At 35.5% G+C, this 16,374-nt stretch overlaps 1 protein-coding gene and 1 long non-coding RNA gene across 2 annotated transcripts; both read left to right on the top strand.

The window, feature by feature from the left end:
- The first annotated feature begins 2,571 nt into the window (after positions 1-2,571).
- LOC139970723 (lysocardiolipin acyltransferase 1-like) lies at positions 2,572-10,053 on the top strand. The gene is made up of 4 exons (XM_071976670.1): positions 2,572-2,797; positions 5,640-5,771; positions 7,332-7,463; positions 8,594-10,053. Exons 1-4 carry the CDS (start codon positions 2,614-2,616, stop codon positions 9,205-9,207), a joined length of 1,062 nt encoding a protein of 353 aa, XP_071832771.1. The 5' UTR covers positions 2,572-2,613; the 3' UTR covers positions 9,208-10,053.
- Positions 10,054-13,635: 3,582 nt separating this feature from the next.
- LOC139970843 (uncharacterized) lies at positions 13,636-15,054 on the top strand. Its single transcript, XR_011794232.1, has 2 exons — positions 13,636-13,764; positions 13,867-15,054. It is a non-coding gene; the product is annotated as an uncharacterized lncRNA (long non-coding RNA).
- The last annotated feature ends 1,320 nt before the right edge of the window (positions 15,055-16,374 follow it).

Genomic DNA, 16,374 nt, shown 5'->3' with positions numbered 1-16,374 from the left:
CCAATAGTCCTATAGACTACAAGTCTTGTTACCTGCTGGTGAGAGGTATCAATTTTCAAACACAGTCGGCTTCTTTAACATTTTTCTTTTATATTTTGTCTCCTCTTTCACAGGCCTTACTTGGTGAGTGATCTTATATCTTTTCTGCTTTTAATCATGTGTGTGTGTGTATATGTGTATATGTGTGTACATATGTACTGATGGTATTGTATCATCTATTAACCTAAACTAACATAGTTGCTGGTGTTCTGCACATTTCATCATCTTTGTTGCTGGATGTCACTGAACCTGTCTGTTTTTGCTTTCTGTTAAAAAAACACAAAAGTCATGAGAAGTTTAATGTGAAAACCAGAAGACAATATGCTTAGTCTTAATTTGCACTGAGGGATGGTCGCTACTCTTCCACTTCTAAATTTATTTATTTTTTTGTTTTTGGTCTATCATATTGTAGTAGAAATAGTCTGAGTGAACATTTGTTGTTTTAGATAATTCATCAAAGATAAAAAGATGTCCCCTCAAGCCACACGACAGCAGATTGTATTTTTGTTTCTTATGTGTAGTCCTTTCTGACGCATTTTTAAACTAATAGAGAAATTTGCTGCAAGGGTTTCCATCAAAGTTTAACCACCAGTGCAGTGAGTCATCTGAAATTGAAGAGGTCAAGACATGATGCATCTCTTGTTGCCATGGTTATGAGGGGTACATCATTTATCTTCAGAACAGGTTGAAATAAATTCCACTTCTTAGTAAGACAACAGGAGAACAGAGAATTGTGTAGAAAACTAGTTTAACGAAGATTTCACACACAGTTCTACAAATGATATTATATACCCTGACTTCCTTGGCATTGATTCAGTAAAAATAAATTTCAGCACTAATACATTATGATACCATAACGTGACAGTTTATATGCTCCATGTGTCAAGGAAAAATCCTATTCCAAAATATTTTTAAGTTGGTTTGTGCATTTGATTACTGGTACTACTACTTTGATGAATAGACTTATTTGGAGAAAGAATTTGTGTCCAATAATTATTCCAATCATTCTGTGACAAATACTGTGAGGGTGTCTCAGTTCAGTCAATTGCAATATGATTTATGCAGTAAGTTTAATAAGGAGTGCAGAAATTGACAATCAATTGCCGACAGCTAATTTAAAGGGGTATTGTCTCATCTTCAAAGTGTATTTGCGACTGACAAAGATCGGAATGTTGACAAAAGCCAATTCGAAAACGAAAGCCAATGCGACAAACAAACCTGGACAGTTCATTGCATATTTTTCTTTGGTATGCTAAATCCTAACGTACATGTGCAACATTGCAGGAATCATTTAAAGTTGAAACTGTGAGTAACATTTTTCAAAACTCTGAAATTAACTTCGCTACTCGCTTACCTGTCTCCTCAGTACTCTCGTTCTACCATACCTTGAATGAACTGGTAACCTTTTAACACTGTGCACCCTCTATGTCCGGACCCATTCTCTTTTATAGTTGCACTCATATAACAGTTAGCTCATTTTGCACAGCACTTTGCCGTGCGATACCAGATGAATTATTGTGTGGATTGTACCTTTTCAAAGTGTCGCATTTAGTATTCATCTACAACTCTGTACCCCACACAATAACAACCTGCTAGCTTTATTAAATGGTTGTCAAGATTGTTTATTATGAATTATCTGGTTGAATCCGTTTGTCTATGCCGGTTTCTATTTACACCATGGTACTGTAAAATATAAAAAGTTTGAGGTCAGTCCGTGCTGTTTCGTGGAGTCCGGTCCACCAGTGTTGTTTGGATTCAGTGTATTAGCCTTCCTGACGTGGAAAGCAAATTGAATCCTAACTGAGGCAGACTCAGGAATAATGGATATTGTACTTGTATAGCAATCATCAACATTCAATCTGTTAGTACTACTAATACATGCACAGTTGCCTTTTATGAAATATTTCAATCTTCTAATTCCAGTAAATTGATATCTCAGGCTTTCCCGTCTACCTAAAGCTAAAGTTGAAACCTGAGTCGTTAAATTTAACACCATGCAATTATTTGTTTAGATCGATGAGAAGAACGAAATAGCTTGTCTTTGCATTTAACGCAAAACAGGAAACGCTTTGTTATTGTAATTTTTGAATATTTTCTTAAAATACAAGTTTGATTATCATTACTTTGTTTGTGTATAATTATGATTTTGTGTTTGTTTCATGACACCTTGCACTGATCTGCAGCTTGTTAAGTTTTTCGTCTTTGCAAGTTTTCATATCAGTGCTACATTAACTTTGGATCTTTCATTGTGTACTACTTCTATATATAGAGTTGTACTATTGACTGACCAATACATAGTCTATAAAAAGGACAGATGTGCCAAAGGCTGTATGTAAGCCTAATTAACTAACAAGGCAGGCGGAAAATTCTTAAATTTAGCCAAATTATCAGTTTCAGTATTACCTTTAAGAATGGATGAGGGGGAAATGTATAAAAATTGGATGGTATGTACAATTAAATATGCCAGACACAGCATGGTTAAATGCAACGTTTCTCCACCAATTATTTTACATTGCTACCTTTTCTTTTTTTTAAATACTATTTGCGTTATTTTCTTTCTTGTTCTTAGAATACATGTTTGATGTCCAAGTCATCACATCTGGAGATCTATTATATCCGAAGGAGAGGATGCTGGTGATTATGAACCACCGAACCATGCTCGATTGGCTCTTCTTCTTCCAGGTCCTGATGCATCACACAACAGTCAAAACTGAGAAGGTTATACTTAAAAGAGGACCCAGCATTGTACCTGGTTTCGGTAGGTCATTGTAAACTTTAATCGACTGTAAGCTTCATATGGAGAAATTTACCTTGACCAGGTACTATATCAAACTATTTAATTGTACTTGATAGAGTATTAAAGGATTGGTACAGGTGTTTGACATGTCTATTTTGTATGAAAGAGCACAAAAAGACAAAAAGAACAATGAAGAAACTACCATGATAGCATGCTCTGTTAAGGAGATATGACACTTTGAAGATATCAAAAATTTTTTGAAAACGACTGGTGTAGAAAGACTTACTGTGAGGGTGTGACGTCACATCCTCACTTTCTTAACATTTGTGAATATATTTCTTTTAAAATTATTTACATTTTTTAACACATTTCAAAATAATATAATCAAAAATTCTTCAGATGTTTAATCTCAAATACTTCCTTTGACAAATATGAGATCTCCTGACATATCTTTTGGTTGAAAGTCATGAAATCTCACAAAATATTTAGAGAAAAAAACAAAGACTTTTCAGGAATGTGAGGATGTGACATCACAGCTAGTCAGATTTCAGCAGTTTCTACACAATCTGATGAAACTTTACACTTGAATATCTCTTTAACCGAAAAAGATATTTGAACAGTTTTTTCACCATTGTGTTTCTTTTATTGTCCTCTTTCATATAACATAAACATGTATGACAACTGAACCAATCCTTTAAACATTGGGTAGGTATTTATATCTATAAGTAATAGTATAAATAATAGACAAAGCAAAGTGCACAATTTTAGTTATGATAACACTGTGAAGTATTTCTTTCTCTTATTGATTTCAAGAGAATGAGACACATCCTAGCCATATCCTCCTGCAAGGAGCAATGATTTAAACACAGAATTCCCTGCTCCCACCACTGCATCCTTCCATAGACATCTAACCCCATGCTAATGCCAGTATATGCCCTGTTCCTAATGATGCCCTGTTCCTAATGATTTGCTGTTTTCATATTTTGCCATGGCCTTGTTTATTTCAACATATATTCAATTTCTTTGCTGATTTTCAAACAGTATATTCACAGACTAAAATTTGTCTCATTTAGTCCAAATATTCCAGAAACTATTTGCTTACTTTAACCTCCAAAGCAAAAAATATTAAAACTTATTTTACCGAAAGTGGTTTTTATTTGTGAAAACATTGTGATGAATTTGTAGCTCATATATAGCTGGAGCAAAACCCGTCATTGACCTGGACACTTCCAGTGTTGTTTGTCTTCTCAGAGAAGGTTACCTGGAGACTATTTTTGATTTTTGTGTAGGTGGTCTACAAATTGGTTCACACTCTCAGGCAGAGAAATTATTCAGATGGAAAGAAATTTTGGGTTTTTTTTTTTTTTTTTTGGTAATCATAGAGCTCTGACTTGTCAAAGCAAGTAAAAGATTGTTATCCTCATGCAGTATGCATCAATCAAAACTTGAGGCATTCCTTGGTAAACTGGCCTCCCATTTAGACAGGCCGGCAGTTTCATTTGCAAATTTGAGCCGAATGCTAAATGTGGGAAATGCTGTTAAATTAAGCAGGACACACATAGTTTGCTTAAAGGTGAATATAATGTTATGTTAGTATTTACTTACTGTTCTGTAACTAATACATGTATCCGCCGGAGGCTTTTGTCCGTTTTTCTGAAAGCTGAGTCACTTTGATAAGTTATGATGATGAACATATTTTACACATGATCAGTTAAGGTGCCAGTGGATGTAGCTACATGAAGGAGTAACAACAAGAGGAGATGTACCTTATGAAACATGTTTTCAGCCTACTGGCCTCTGTGCTACGTCAATTGATTAATACTATATATTCCTGTATCTTTCTGTAAAATCTTCTCTTTTTTTTCTTTCTTTTCTCCATTATGCATCTCACCCCCCCCCCCTCCCCCCTCATTCCCTCTACATTTTTGGAGGAATATTATAAATCAAAAGGCTTCACAAAAGGCTCTGTAGTGGTTGTTTACATTCAGTACTACCTTTCACTATTGCTGTGTCCTTTGTTGATAAATAAAGTAATATTGTTAAAGGTACTGCATACATATTACACTCTGTATTGGGTTGTTTGCATACATGGCTCTTTATTATGGCTGTTTATGTATTAGAATTTTGGATGCCCTTTAACTAAATTAGAATGATGATAGCCTCTGGTTGGCATTTGAGAAACTAGAATTATTGAATCTGGTAGCATTATGTATAAAATACTGTCAAATTCTTTGGCATTTGTGGCTGTCACAGCCTGTACTGTAAAACTTCTCAACACATTAAGATGACAAATTAAAGAAATCATTCAGTAAAGCTTGTTGATGAATGGCTAGTTAAGAATTGTACATCACTAGTTGATGTGTTAGCTCTGTTTTTGTAATAAAGATGGAAATCTGCTTTATTCATGTGTTTTCCATATTGACTTAATAGGTATGTTGGTGTTCAGTGAGGTGTGTCCTGGTTAAATATAGAAATTATCCTTTATACTGATGTCTTCAAAATTGTATTTGACTTTTACCAGAGTTTGCTTTTAGTGCATCTGTTGTTTGTTGCTCTTTTCCCAGCTGATCTTATTGACAGTGTGTTTAACATAACTGTGGGCTATCCAGACAGGATTCCTCACAAGTTTGACCCTTTCAGTGGAAACTTCCCCTATAATGTGGAGTTTAATATGCAACGATAATCTCTGGATGAACTCATGCCAGCTGGTGCCTGAGATGCATCTATTCTCTCGCCCCCCTCTCCCACCCCCCCCCCCCCCCTGTAGCTTGGTACAGTTGCTATGAATGTACAAGTGTACATAAATGCCTCTTTAAAGGTTAAAATATGTGAATCATGAGAAACCTTTCCTTTCCCATTCTAGGTTGGGCCATGCAGATGGGAAACTACATCTTTCTGGCAAGGAAGTGGGAGAAGGATAAACCGTGGTTGGAAGAATGCTTCAAATATTATAAAAACTTGAGCTATGGTGGCCAGTTTCTTCTCTTCCCAGAAGGTAATGTAAAGTTGGATATTGGCAAGATATTAATTTTATATGCATGGTTAGTGTGATTGAATTAAAGAATGCCAAATATATATGTCCTGTTTTTACTTCAACTTGCACCATATGTTGACCCTCATTTGCATTGGTTGGCATCAACAAAGTAGCAAGATGAGGAATAAGCCACTGTCCTTGTAAGCAGATCTCTGACTTTATTTGGTGTTTGCTCATTTGTAAGAGTGAATTTTACCTTTTAAGCTCATAAGAAGGATCAATTGTTTGGATTTAAGATACTTTATAGCAATTCTTTGTAACAGACAAAATATGCTCTAGACATTACAGTACTTTACTGTCATTTGAATAACCAGCCAATTAATAAGAAATTTAATTTATTGCCTCAACTTTCTTACCAAAAGTCTGTTGAGAGGAATTTTTGTTGTATATATATTTTATCATGTTTTCTGCAGTTTTGAAGTAAAAAACAGTTGATGGCATAGAAAATCTAAATCCAGAATAGTGCTCATTTTAATAACTATTAATTTGTAAAGTATGGAAACAACAGGAATATCATATTTTTACATTACTATGTTAAACTGAATGAAACATTCGATCCAGTTATTGTGTTACCTCAACCTATCTACTATATTGTGATGTTATGTGTTCTTTTATTTCTGATCTCTTTTAGAATCTCATTTGACCTGTAAAACTATAAAGTAGTAGTGAAGCTACTTATTGTAATTCTCATAGTTGTAGGTACTCCCTTACTGAGAGAGTTCCTCTATTTCAAAATTTTAATGAAATTCCAAGAAGAGATGTAAATATTCCATCCAAAAAGTGAAACACAACTTGACAAGTTTTGCTCCTCCTGAGCATTAGCATGGCATCTGGTTAAAGGGATATTCCAGTAGCAGACCATGTGACACTTTAAATGGAAAAGATTTTAAAAAAAAAAGAAGTAAAACATGATTGTATATACTGCTAGTTGAAAACCCCATTGCAAATCTTGTCCCTAACTCAAGATATGGTTGATTGAATGGAACCAATTTTAAGTGGATAAAATTTTCGATTCTGTCTTGGAGTGGACCACAGTGGCCGGTCTGTGATGTCAAAATGGCTAAATTTTCTCCGAAACTTTACTTACCAGTCATAATCTTCTTGTTTCATTATCCTTGAAACCTGGTACTTTTGAAAAGTTTGCTCAGCTAAGAAGGTTCTCTGTACTTAGAATTTACATTAAAACGCAACAAAGTGTGGAACATACTATTTTTCCTCGGGCGTTATATTGTTCAATATTTTTGACAAAGAAGAACAAAAACACACATTTTCAGCTGAAATTCAGCTGAATTGCCATGATACCTCATTGAAGCTCATTCACACTGCTATTGCCAGATGCAGTCACCAAATTTGCAAAAGTCATATCTTTGCCATATAAAGTGCTATTAGGATGTGGTTTGGACTAAAGGATGCAGAAAGTTTTTCAATAATTTTATCAAGCAATCAACTTGCAGCCACTTGTCCCGTTAAGAATGTCCCTTTAAGAAGCATTCCTTACAATGTTGCTATCTTGTTTTTCAGGTACTGACTTTTGTGAGGCCTCAAAGAAGAGGAGTAACCAGTATGCAGACAAGAATGGTTTACCCCATTATGAATATGTGTTACACCCAAGAACCACTGGATTTGCATTTATCCTAAAGTACCTTCGAGATGGTGAGTTCTGTTTAGTTGGCAGTATGGTATGGATGTGTATACATACCTTCTGTATCATAATATTTGGTGATCTGCCATACGCAGGCAAGTATTAACCTATATGTATTTATATGTGTATCTGTGTGCACATGTATGTGGTTGTGTACGTACATGTTTGACACCTACCATGGCAACCTGGTGTCTCAGGAAGGCTACCACTAGCTAACTGATCTCTTACTTGAAATGTGGTTTGCCGTAGGTTACGAACATGAAGGTCAGTAATGTTAGTAAACTTACAGTAGCTACTTTGTGCTGCTTTTACTTACATAACTTTTACTTACATAAAGTAACTGTGGGAGTATTTTCATTGTAGTTGTATGTGGTAGGCTAGAAACTGTCAAGAGTGATGCATAAAACAACCAAGAGAGGCTAGCAAAATGTAAGGATTGCTAGAATCCCTGATGATACACCTCGGGAATGAAGGCAAATCATCGCGGTCATATAACTCAATAGATTTAACCACTCAACTACTCTGGAATCTCAGTAACTCAACATAATTAGACACCTTCATTTCACATAACTGTACTGAAACGTAATTTGGAATGGGACGTCTGCAGTCATCCAGGACTCAACATTAAAGAATTAAGTCTGTCTAGTTTAACTTGGCATGGGAACACTGGAGTCTTGCAGAACTCAACATGAGAGAATTAAGTCTGTCTAGTTTAACTTGGCATGGGAACACTGGAGTCTTGCAGAACTCACCATTAGAGAATTAAGTCTGTCTAGTTTAACTTGGCATGGGAACACTGGAGTCTTGCAGAACTCAACATTAGAGAATTCCAACCATGTAACTTTACTTGGAATGGGAACACTCCAGAACTGAACATCTCCAGAAGCCAACATTAATGAAATCATTCACTGAAACTCTGCTTTTATAATAAAGATGGAAATACGCTTTCTTCCCCTCGTGTTTCCCTATTTCAAATGGTCCGGCATTGTGTAATTGACTTAATAGGTACGTTGGTGTTCAGTGAGGTGTGTCCTGGGTAAATACATAAATTATCCTATATACTGATGTTTCTTAACATTTGATTTGACTATTGCCAGAGTTTGCTTTTAGTGCATCTGTTGTTTGTTTTCTCTCTTCCCAGCTGATCTTATCGACAGTGTGTTTAACATAACTGTGGGCTATCCAGACAGGATTCCGCACAAGTTTGACCCTTTCAGTGGAAACTTCCCCTATAAAGTGGAGTTTAATATGCAACGATACTCTCTGGACGAACTTCCCTCCGAGACGAAGGAACTAGAACAGTGGTGTGTCGATCAGTGGGCTGAGAAGGAGAACCATTTAAAACAGTTTTACGTGGAAAAGAAGAGCCTGGCAGAGGTCATAGGAGAAGCGAAGAAAAGTAGAAACGTGAAGGAAGAAGAAGGAGAAGAAGTCAACGGACAGAGTCATCTCAAGAACGGAAAGCTTGAACAAAATGGCAACTCCATCACACCTGCAAAGGATGCAACTTACAGACAGACTGTAGCCAGGTCACACTTGAAAAATCTGGTGTCAATTTTATTCTTTTGGGGGTTTTTCACGGTGTTCACCATCCTCGCGTTGTATTTTTCAGTGATTGTCCGTTATCAGTGTTTAATTGCCTTAGCAGTGTTCGTGCTGGCTCATAAAATGGGCGGTACGGATTTGTATCAGCTGTTTGCCTACAATTGGTTACGCCGAACCAAACTCTCACCTATGATGAACTTATCAAGCTGAAATAGTGTCTCATCCTCAGTTTGAGGAAATTTTTGTTTTTTCCCTTTCTCTTTCTTACGCTTTGCAAACTTAGATTTCATTTTCTATATATATATATACATATATATATGCATACTTGAACGCAAGAAAGGAGACTTTTTCCTTCTCTCTGCTTGTCTCTCAGACATCAATAATTTCACCTTAACCGTCATTGGTTGAATGCAGCGTTTATTTTTATATCACCATCACTGTTCGGAGAGATCCATCAATAAGAATGCTGGTAATTCTGAAACTTGGAGAGAAATGTGGCTTATCACTTTGGAAAGTATTATTTTACAAAGCTTACTTTAAAAATAAAAATGAATTTAACAGATAAAATAATCCCTACAGGGAATATAAGCCTTGCAACAAAGTTTTGTCAAAAAAAAGAAGAGATATTTGAAGAAGGTGCAACCTGATCTCATGTCCGCAATTAAATGATAACAGCTTTTTTTCTATTGTTAAGGAGGTGATTTCCTAAGGGAGTGTTACAATATTTAGCAACGTGTATAATTGGTTTTGGTTTCTTTTTGTTCTTATTGCTGGTACAGTAGAGTATTTAATTTTCTTAAATACCGGGGAGTGGTGTCTATGGGGATAAAGCTTAATCCAATTTTCTGGTGCTAGACAATGTACCAGTGGTGTACGGAAGAGAACATTTTTCCATACTGCTATTTGAAGAAGTCCCAATTTAAGATCTTGCCCCTTTAAAATATGGTTGAAAATGTCTAACGAAGGTGTCCGCTAAGACACATTATGATAACCCTTGTTTTTGAAGGTGGTAATTCCTTTCATGAAGTAACAACCAACTCAATACAAAATATGAACTGTGTATTGTCAGGCTGATAAAAAAAATTTGGGTACACATTATTATATATATATATCTGTATATATATATATATATATAAACAGTATAGGTCAGGGTGTCAGCATATAAAGTGAGAGGGCCGGGTTTGAATCCAAGTGGAGGCTGGAAGTTTTTTCACTGTTATGGATTCTCCCACTCACTACAATTAATATATATATATATATGTATATATATATATATATATATATATATATATATATATATATGTGTATATATATATATATATTAATATATATATTAATATATATATATATATATATATATATATATATATATATATATATATATATATATATATATATATATATATATATATATATATATATATATATATATATACATATATTAATATATGTTATGTATGAGTTTGTGTATAGTGTATGCAACAAAAGAAAAATGATAAACTTATGATGTACTTAGACAGACTCTTGCCAGAATAGTCTGTATTAATGATGCGTACATTCAGTTATTGCCTTTTTATCAAATGAAATAGCAACGATCATCTCCATTGTTCTCAAAGAACTCCAGATAAATTGACTTATATTTGTGCCTTTTGTTAAAACTTTAGGGTAAAATCCAACTAAGACTTTATTTTTGTTTCCTGCTCATATGTTAAAATGGTCTCATATTTTCATTTTATTTGCAAGTGATATGCTTTAAAGAAATATATTGCATTGAATTTGTTAAGTTTCAGTATTATTCTAAGGAAAATCCCACAACAATGTTAGATCATTGAGATTATTACTCGAACAGTGAAGCGAAAAGTATATTTTTGAACAAATTTTGGAAAAAAATATCAGACTGTGAAGGCAGATATTGTAGGATGCAAAGCAGCCACATGTATGTGTTGAAGAAACCTGGTTGGCATGTAAATTACACAGGAGGCCCGGTGTCCATACTTCAGTTTTAACTCTGTTTGAATTTTCATATATACATGTGAATACCAAGGATTTCTTCCCAGATGAACTACAGTTACCTAACTTAAGATGATGGCTAGGGCTTGAACCCCAGATGAAAGACAGTTACCTAAACTTAAGATGGCTAGGGCTTTAACCCCAGATGAACTACAGTAACCTAACTTAAGATGGCTAGGACTTGAACCCCAGATGAAATACAGTTACCTAACCTTAAGATGGCTAGGGCTTGAACCCCAGATGAACTACAGTTACCTAACTTAAGATGGCTAGGGCTTGAACCCCAGATGAAATAAAGTTACCTTAATTAAGATGGCTACGGCTTGAATCCAAGATGAAATACAGTTACCTAAACTTAAGATGGCTACGGCTTGAACCCTCAACTTCTCAGATTCTAGGTTTCATTGCTTCTAGTGCTACTGCCTTAACCCACTCGACCATAGCTCTGGAGTTTAGGAAATCTTACTTTCATTGTTCAAGTCAATTGCAGTCATATCTTGAGTAATATGCTGTAGGATTTATAACTGGAACCATCTTAAGTTGTAAATAGTGCATTCTACAGACAAAGCCTTGTACAAGAGAGAACCTCGATCTGTTGTTCACATTTTTGTAATGTGAAAAGTTGCTTTAAAGCAATCATCATTCTGTGGCTATATAAATGTTATGATAGAGTCCAGGAATCAGTCCAGCAAAACTGTCAAAACAGTTTGGGTAAACTTGATGTCTTTTGTAAGCTGAAATATCTTGGAAATCCATTAGATGGAAAACAAAACAAAAATGAAAGATTGTCAATTCACTGTTGTTGGAAAAAGGCATAGATTACTACAAAGTTGTGTCACTTTTAGCATGAAAATATAACTAGAGTAATGTCTTACCGTTGACTACACAATATTTAAGTGGCCTTTGAAATGTAAACATGAAAATCATTAGTTTCCATATGCTGCTCTCATGGTTGTGCATAATTTAGTCACTGTTCACTCCATTTGTTGTGTTTGCTATGTAAGCTGGTTAATATTGTTGGGAGTAGATCCTATCGAGCTTGTGACGGGACCTCAAAACAGTCAGGTATGAGGACATTTCAGGTTTAGGAATCCATAGGCTAGTCCTCTGTAAAAAAAAAAAGGGAAATATAGACTTTAATGAGACCAAAGATCAACTTCAGATTTCATATATGTGAACAAAACATGGTATAGTTAAAGTGCGCCTGATTCATGAGACAAACTGGAGACAAACTTTTGGTATTAGAGTTATAATAGGGAAGGCATCCTTTTCAGTGATAGTACAATTTTTTGTGGAAATTATGCGGAAAAGTTTACTAATTGTATTTGGTTCTTGTAAAACAACTGGGCAGAGAAGTGTTAGCGAACTAATAGAAACAAAAGACTGAACGTGACAAGCAACTGTACTATTTAAAATTCTCAAAATGAAATAGAAACAAATGCCTACCTTGCAGTTCTTTGTAATTGCATATGGAGGGAGTTATTCAAGTATTGCTTATTCTCTTTCCTCTTCATTAATGTACAAATAACAATCGGGGTTTCATATGTGTGAACAATATATAATTTTCTTAAAAATTTCAATTTTTTTTTTTTTTGCAGTTTTATATATGCAACTCATGATGTGGACTATCTGGACAGATTTATGAGTTGACTCATTTAAGCATGATACATCAGAGAATTGGTTCGTTATGGAATACGTTTTCTGTTCTTGGTTAGCATTGTTCTTTCTGTACATTGTTTTTCTGTTTTGTAATTTGAATTTTTTAATTGTTGGGTGCGAGTTCCATTAACCAATGTCCCGTTATTTTGTTAAAAGACCTTACAATTTATGTATAATACATTTTTAATTTTGTAAAAAGTGTTAACACTGGAGTTTTTCTTTTTAGAGGGTGGGGGGTGGGGTGGGCAGTTATTCTGTTTTTACATGTGTGTATTTTTGTGTAAGATTGAGTCTAATCATGAAAACCTTGTTTGATGACTCTAATCAAGGCTTCCATACCAAGTGGTAGGTTCATGTGAATACTTTGGTTTTAATAAGCATTTGATCCCATTTTAAATGTGCTTTATAAGCATATTTACCTGTACTGCTATTTGTCTCTCTATCCTTTGCTGACTAAATTACTTTTAAGTTTTGTATTTATCATTATTTCAACTTTCAGGGGTGTGTTGTCCTACATTTTAGGATTCTCGTTTTTGTCGTTTGTTTTATTTTGAGTGCTTGGGAGCAGAAAAAAGGCCAAGCTGGAAAAGGGGGGCAGGGGGGTGGGATTGAGAGGGTAGTAGTTACTCTGAGATGTGTAACACTTTGGCATTGGTAATGCTAACTACTTACCAATGTTAAATGTATTTGGTCAAATTAAACATTTCCGTTCTGTTTGAAAACTGCAAGTGATTGTCCCTTACTCTGTACCACTTTCCAGTTCTGGAGTTGGCTACACTGTGTAAGTATACCCTAATGAATAAATTCAAAGCCCGCGGCAAAGTGGAGGCTTTAAATTTTGCGGCAGAAGATTGGGAAACACCGCAACAAGGTTGCTCAGATTTCATATTTAATTCTTATGCTTTCAGTAGCTGAAGATAACAACATTTGAGAACTGTTGCAATTATACAGATGTACAGTTCACATGACATGCACTGTATAGTCCATTGCCTTCGGCTGTGGATACTTAACCGACTCATGGAGCTGACTTGACTGTCAGCCTCATGTCACAGGTACATACGTTGGCCAACAATGCATAACATGCAGGATAACATGCAGGTACATATGTTAGCCAACATTGGATAACATGCAAGTGCATATGTTGGCTTACAATGGATAACATGCAGGTGCATATGTTGGCCAACATTGGATAACATGCAGGTACATATGTTGGCCAACAATGGATAACATGCAGGTGCATATGTTGGCCAACAATGGATAACATGCAGGTACATATATTGGCCAACAATGGATAACATCCAGGTACATACATATGTAACCATATATAACTTCTGCAGGCATAATCACAAAATAGATACAGTGACTGCCTGGAAATACTGACAGAATTTCAGGAGAAACTCAAAGAGTCTTGTTGAATTTGAGGGGGGGGGGTGGGTTGAGCCTTGGGTGTCTTTTGGATAATCTATTTATGTTCGTTACAACTGTTTACACTAACTCTTGTTGCTAAGTAGTGTTTTCTTTCCATCTTCTTCTTCATCTTCATCTTCTTCTTTCTTTCTCTAAAGGAAAGGATAATGATGCCTTGCATTCTTTGTGCTGGAAAGTAGGGGAGGGTTACAGAAATGAAGGCATGTGTTTTGTCCTTTCCATACTTTTTGTAGTATTTTTGCCATATTATATTTTCCATTCAGTTCCATTGTAGCAGGTGACAATCTGTTGCCATGTTCTCATGTTTGAGGGATGAAAATTAAATATAAAAGCTACTGTTTCTATCTTATGAAATGGCAATTCTACAACTCATGCGAGTTTTGGACCTAGTAAAATACTCGCAGCAAATGACCTTTGTACAATCCGATCCACACTGGAGTGGCTCACTGTAGTGGAGTGGCTCATTAAACTTTCACTGAACACATTCACCCCTTTTGGGAATTTGAGTGTGTCAGATATATTTGGGTTGAAGATCTTATCTTGTTAAGCCTTTCATGTGCTTTTGTTGCTACCTTTATTAACAGAGAGTGTGCCTAAAGATATGTAATTTAAAAGAAAAAAACAAAGTATAGCTACCCAATCAAAATGCTTTCTTTTTACTTCCCTGAAGATAATGAAGGGTTTGTTTTAACATCAAAGAATTACATTTCTTCCTTCTAGATTTCTTAAGGGTTTTTTTTTCTTTTAGTAAAATCAGTGATAATTTTTATCTCTTTCAAAGTTCGTCCGGTTAGATCCAGCCGAGAAAAGATTTTTCTTGATTGATTGTATTTTATCTTTTGCTATTAATATATTTATTAGTTTTTTTCTTTTTTCTCTTTCTCTCTCTCTGTTAGTCTGGTGTCATTGCTTGTGGTTCATGCCAAGAAGCTTGGAAAATAAAATACATACAAACAGCTATCGATTCTTTTTCATGATGCCAGGTTTTAATTCGTTTGCTGGAAGGTAACTTCCCTTCAGTAGTCCACCATCGTATCTATATCGACAAAAAACACAACTCTTCATCAGATTAAATGTAAAGGCTGTTAGTGCTCATAAGTGTACTTGTTGGTTTTCAAAGATGCTGTCATGAGCAAGAAACATAGGACACCCAATTCTACATACCCTCCTCGCCTGGAAGTATCCACAGGAAATGTTCCTCTTTGTCAGGGGGGGTAGGAAGCTTCCAAAAAGTGGGGGGCACAACATCAGAGGGCCACTTTCTCATTCCACAACCACCACTCGTTATGCTATAAACCGATACACACCGGCCATATCACTTATATAATTATATATGATGTGTTAGTATGCTATCAATACTATTTATTGAGATTTTTATTGTTATCCGTGCTACAAAAAGATATGGGGAGCCATTTTAAAATATGCATGTACAGACTAAAAATAAATTATTAAAATTAAATATTAAAATTAGCAAAGGCTTAAGATATCCAAAAGACAGTTCTTCATCAAAGGTGCACATTTTATTTGCCAGTAGGGGCCATATGCAATTTTGGAAAAAATGGGGGTGCCCCAAGTCTTCCCCACCCCACCCCCCCCCCCGAGTACCCCCTGCTAGTCTTTGTGAAGGATATATGAGGAAGTGTGTTCTTGGCAGTTTCTGATGGGTAAACCTTTAAATTTATGGCAAACTATGATAATTAAGGTGAATAAGACTATTCAGTGATGTACAGTATATTCATGGCATTCCATAGTTCACCCCATGCTCAAGCACTGACTCATTGCTCCAAGAAGGAGGCAATTCAGTAATGCTTATTCATGACATTGCATAATTCACCCCATCCTCAAGCACTTACTGCTCCAAGAAGGAGACAATTAGATATTGTAATCAGCCAGTCATTCAAACTATTATTGCTATCCCAGCTGCCATAGCAATGGTTGCTATGGTAAAAACGAATCTTCATGAGTGCCAGGAGGGGGAGTACAACCATCTTAGGACCACAGAAGGTGTCACGAAATCCAAATCCTGGATACGGGTAGAAAGCTGTCTGTGTGTGTTTGTCTGTTGTATGTGCAATTTTTTGTCCAGCTCCTCAATGGCCAGACCAATTCTCTTCAAAGTTTGTAAGAAGGTGCCCTTTTCTATAATCTTGTGTCTTGCAAAGAGCAATATATTGACATGGAAAGTTAAGGTAGGCCTATAGAGTGGTACTCTGACTATTGCATTAGAAAATTGGAATGTGCTCATGTGGTCATTTCCCATAAATTTGACCCTTCCCCAAA

Source organism: Apostichopus japonicus, chromosome 8 (assembly GCF_037975245.1).
Source record: "Apostichopus japonicus isolate 1M-3 chromosome 8, ASM3797524v1, whole genome shotgun sequence".
In the NCBI taxonomy this organism is placed as follows: Eukaryota; Metazoa; Echinodermata; class Holothuroidea; order Aspidochirotida; family Stichopodidae; genus Apostichopus; species Apostichopus japonicus.
This window is presented reverse-complemented; position numbering and strand designations above follow the sequence as displayed.